The sequence below is a fragment of the Choloepus didactylus genome, chromosome 2 (genome assembly GCF_015220235.1).
Source record: "Choloepus didactylus isolate mChoDid1 chromosome 2, mChoDid1.pri, whole genome shotgun sequence".
Lineage (NCBI taxonomy): Eukaryota > Metazoa > Chordata > Mammalia > Pilosa > Megalonychidae > Choloepus > Choloepus didactylus.
The window spans coordinates 115,134,296-115,139,202 of record NC_051308.1 but is presented as its reverse complement, the minus strand read 5'-3'; the positions used below and the strand labels follow the sequence as shown (position 1 = coordinate 115,139,202).

The window sequence follows — 4,907 nt, the reverse complement described above, 5'->3', positions numbered from 1 at the left end:
TGCTTTCACAGTATGAGAAAGTCTGAGAATAGAATGGGTCAGACTGAGTGGTTCAGGGGAAAACACGTGTTGAGAACATCTGCTCACTTTTTTAAACATTAGAACTCGAAATATCTGTAGGTGTGCACATAAAACACTACAATAAATGGGATATTTTAATCACATCTATTTCAAGCTGGTCTTTGCTACCATCAAAAAAAGCTTGCATACATTTATCTTTTATCAGCCACTTTATTAAATTCTCTTATAAATTCTTCTGATTTTTAGTGTCTTAGGATTTCTAGAAACACAATCATATCTGCAAGTAAAAATAATTTTTTCTTTCTTTTCAAATATTTATACCACTTTTTCCACTTTCTTATCTCATTCCTTCAACTATAATCTCCATGAAGAAAAGAATTTTATTCACTGCTATACCTACATATATTTGTGACTAGATCATAGCGAACCCTCAATAAATGTTCGTTGAATGAATAAATAAATCAGCTAAAAAATTCAAAATAATACTGAAAATTTGTGGTGATAGTGGGGTTCCTTCTCTAGTTCCTGATTTGAATACTTCAGCATTAATACATTTATTGTTGCTTTTTGGTAAGTAGGCATTATCATGTTTATGTTATTTGTCTATTCCTATTTTGTATAGGAGTTTATTAGGTATGGCTGTTGATCTTTATGTAAAATGTTTTTTGGGGGGGAGGTAATAATTGATACAGTAATATTGGCTCTCTTCCTTTATTGATTTAGTGAATTATATTGATAAAATTATGTTAAAGTATTAAATTAAAGTCCATGATCTATATAAGGAAAAGGATGAAATCTCATTTTAAAGAAGATAGAGGGGGCGGGCTGTGGACGCCGGGAGGGTGGTAGGGAGGCTTTTCTGTCACCGCCGCGGCATGGAGGCCGAGTGGGCCGAGGTCCGCGCCTTGGAAGCTGAGATAGCAGTCCTGAGGCGGGCCTGCGGGGAGCCGCCGGGGCCCCAGGGAGAGACCTCCGGAACTCGAAAAGCAGTTCAAGAAATATACCAGTCAGATCCTAAAGGATGGGAGTCTTCACAAGATCTGAGACTTCAACTTGGACATTTAGAATCTGAACTTTCATTTCTAAGTACACTTACTGGCATCAATATAAGAAATTACTCCAAGGAAACAGAGGACCTAACAAGCACCGAGATGACAGAAAAGAATATAAAGAAAGTTCTTCAAAAACACAGATTATCGGGAAATTGCTGCAAGGTTACATTTCAACTTGAATTTCAGATTCTGGAAATTCAGAATGAGGAGAGCTTATCTTCTGTTGTTACTGACCTCAACATAATAATGGAACCCACAGAATATTCAGAATTAAATGGATTTGTGTCTAGAACTTTGTGTTGAGGCATGATAATACACACAGAAAAGCATGCAGGTCCTAAGTATACAGCTCAGTGAATTTTTAGGAAACGAACAGAGCCCATCTATGCAGCCAGCATCCAGACGTTCCTTTTCATAGCCCCTTCCAGTCACTCCTCAAACCCACAGTAGTGAACCAGGATTCTTGTGTCTGATGTCACAGATTCATTTTGCCTGTTTTTGAACTTCCTGTAAATGCAGTCTTATGGTGCATCCTCTTATCTATCTTGTTTTTTTCATTCAACGTTATGTTTGTGAGATTCACCTATATTGTCATAAGAGGTTTTAAGTTTTTCATTCTTATTGTGTATGGTATTCTACTTTGTGAATATACTGTATTTTAGATAAAATATCTCTTCTTTTGATGGACATTTGGATAGTTTCCAGTTTTAGCCTGCCCAGACACTTTTTTGTTTTAGATTAACATAAAGTAAAATTGATTTTTTTTTTTTTTGGTGTATAATTCTATGAACTTGAACACATCCATAGATTTGTGCACTCAACACCACAACCAGGATATTGAACCAGTTCTAGCCACACAAAAATTCCCTTATACTATTGCTTTATAGTAACACCTTTTGATGGTTTGAAGCTGTATGTACCCCAGAAAAGGATGTTCTTCAAGCTAATCCATTCCCATGGGTGTGGACCCATTGTAAGTAGGATCTTTTGGTGAGTAAGATCTTAAATTGAGATGACTCACTTCATTCAGGGTGGGTCTTAATCCTCTTATTGGAGTCCTTTATAAAAGGGTAAATGTCAAAAAGAAGACACAGAAAAAAGCCCCAGAGAAGTTCAGAGAGAAAAGCCAGAGAAGCTTAGAGGGAAGGATACACAGAAGCTAAGAGAGACAGAAGCTAAAAGAGAGAAACATGCAGAAACTCAGAGAGGAAGCCACTGAAGCTGGAAGCACCAAAACCCGGGAGAGAAAGAAAAGACCAGCAGACGTTGCCATGTGCCTGGCCACATGACAGAGGAGGCCTGGATCACCACAGCCTTTCTTCAGGAAGGTGTCATCCTGCTGATGCCTTGATTTGGACATTTTCACAGCCTCAGGTTTTTAAACTTGTAAGTTAACAAATCCCCATTATGAAAGCCAACCCATTTCTGGTATATTGCTTTCGTCAGGTTTAGCAGACTAAAACACACTTACCTAACCCTTAACCACTGGCAACAACTTATCTTATCTCCATCATTACAGTTTTGCCTTTTACATTGTGTCCTTTAAATGAAGTCACATAATATGTAAACCTTTTGAGACTGGCTTCTTTTACTAACATAATGCATTTGAAATTCATCCACGTAGTTTGTTTCTTTTCTTGCTCATTAGTATTCCATTCTGTGGCGATAGCACAGTTTATCCATTCACCCATTTGGGTTATTTCCAGTTTTGGGTAATTATGAATAGAGCTGCAATAAACATCAGTGTCGAGATTTTGTGTGAATATCAGTTTTCTTTTCTCTAGGGTAAATAACCAGGAATAGGATTGTTGAAGCCTGTGTTTAACTTTATAACAAACTGCCCAAATGTTTTCCAGTTTGGCTGTACCATTTTGCATTTTCACTACCACTGTATGAGAGTGATTGCTAATATTTTAGTGAATTAACTTCTGATAGTCACCTGACTTTATGCTTAATACACCCAGGAATTTATCTTTAAAATAAAAATTTAGGAATTTTTATTAAAAATAATAATAATAATAAAGAACATAGATCAAGAAAGGAATAAATGAAAAGATAAACCATGTTCCTGGATGGGAAAATTTAATATAAAAATGTCAATTCTTTCCAAAATAATAAGCAATTATTTTCCATTAAGAATTACCATGGATTTGGGGGAATGAGAAAAAAAAAGTGTGAAAATTGCAAAGAAAAATTCTAAATATGAAAAATGTTTGTTGGTCACTGCCTTACATGATGTTAAAACAATACAAAGTATGCAACAAACCAGTGAAACAGAATTTTTAAACAGAATCTAGAAACAGATTTTTAAATTTATGTAAGGACTTATTACTTGACAAAGGTGAATGAATATAAAGGATGGTTTAGTTAATACACAGTATTGGAATAATTGTAATAATTTAGTTAATACACAGTATTGGAAAAAAAATTAAATTAGACCAACTATCTTATACATATACAAAGATGAAACCCAGAAAATAAAGACCTAAATTTTAAAAAGTAAAACCAAAAAAAATGTGCACAGACTATGAAGAAGCAATTCTCAGAAGAGGAGATTAAATATAAGTATCTCTGTCAGCAAGATAAAAATTAAAATAATAAAGAGGTGTTTTTCACCATCAAACTGGCAAAAAGTGAAAGACTGATAACATCCAATGGTTTTGAGGGTGTGGGGAAATTGGACACTCTTATACACTACCATACATCATTTATGAGAGTATAAGTTTGATATAATTTTTTGAAAAATCATCTGCCAGCATCTACTAAAATTACAAAATACCTACTGCTACACACAACAATATGAATGAATCTCAGAGAGCAAATGTTGAGCAAAAGGAGCCAGACACAAGAGTATACACTGCATGATTCCGTTTATTTGAAGTTCAAGAACAGAAAAAAATGATCTATACTGACACAAGACAGAGTAATTTCCTCTGGGGGGTACTGATTTGGAAAGACCATAAGGGAATTTTTTGGGGTCTGTAAAAGTTTTATATCTTGATATATACAGGGATATATATACATATATAAGTATTATTTAAGCTGTGTGTCTAAGATTTATGCAGTTTATTGTATGTATGATACATCTATAAAGAAGTGAGAAAAGTACATATTTTAGAATCAGAAATTCTATTTTTGGGAATCTATTCTACAGAAACAAAAGCACCACTATATAGCCATTGAAGTTTAACAATTGATTGCAGCAATTTGTAGTGTAAAAAGGAAACAACTTTCAAAAGAGAAATTATTGAATAAATAAAAATAATTGATCTGCAGGGATATTGTTACATCAAAAAAGGTCATCCTGAAGAAATGTGTATAATTCAATGTTACTTCTGTAAACATCATACTGTAAACAGCATACTTCCTGTAAAAAGGAAATTTCTATGTTTGTATAAGTATGGAGTAAGGTGTGGAAGGCTACATGCAAAATTGCTAACATTGTTTACCTGAGGCCAGTGGAATTGGAGAAGAGATAGCTAACTAACTTTTGAAAAACATATTTGTATTGTTTTGACATGTGTTTTATTGTTGAAGTAAAATACTTTACTAAATGGAGAAATAAACAGTATTCAAAAGGAAAAAATCCACAATTATTGTAGGCACCTTGGAATAAACTGTCAAAATGTTAAGAATGGTTATCCCTTTATAATGGGGCTAAGAGTGAAGTTACATTTTTAACATTTAAAATCAATTTTACTGAGGTATAATTTATATACAGTAAAAAGCACTAATGGGTGAGTTTTTCTCCTGTATATATTTTTTGTATTTGTAGGATTCTGGGAAGATGGTGGTGGCATAATGTTGGAATCTTCCCAAATCCTCTCAGAAAAA

The 4,907-nt window shown here is 34.0% G+C and overlaps 1 protein-coding gene across 1 annotated transcript; it reads left to right on the top strand.

Moving 5' to 3' along the window:
• Window positions 1–896: 896 nt before the first annotated feature.
• On the top strand, window positions 897–1,376 carry LOC119513038 (centromere protein P-like). Its single transcript, XM_037807877.1, has one exon. The coding sequence runs from the start codon at window positions 897–899 to the stop codon at window positions 1,374–1,376; it is 480 nt and encodes a 159-aa protein (XP_037663805.1).
• The last annotated feature ends 3,531 nt before the right edge of the window (window positions 1,377–4,907 follow it).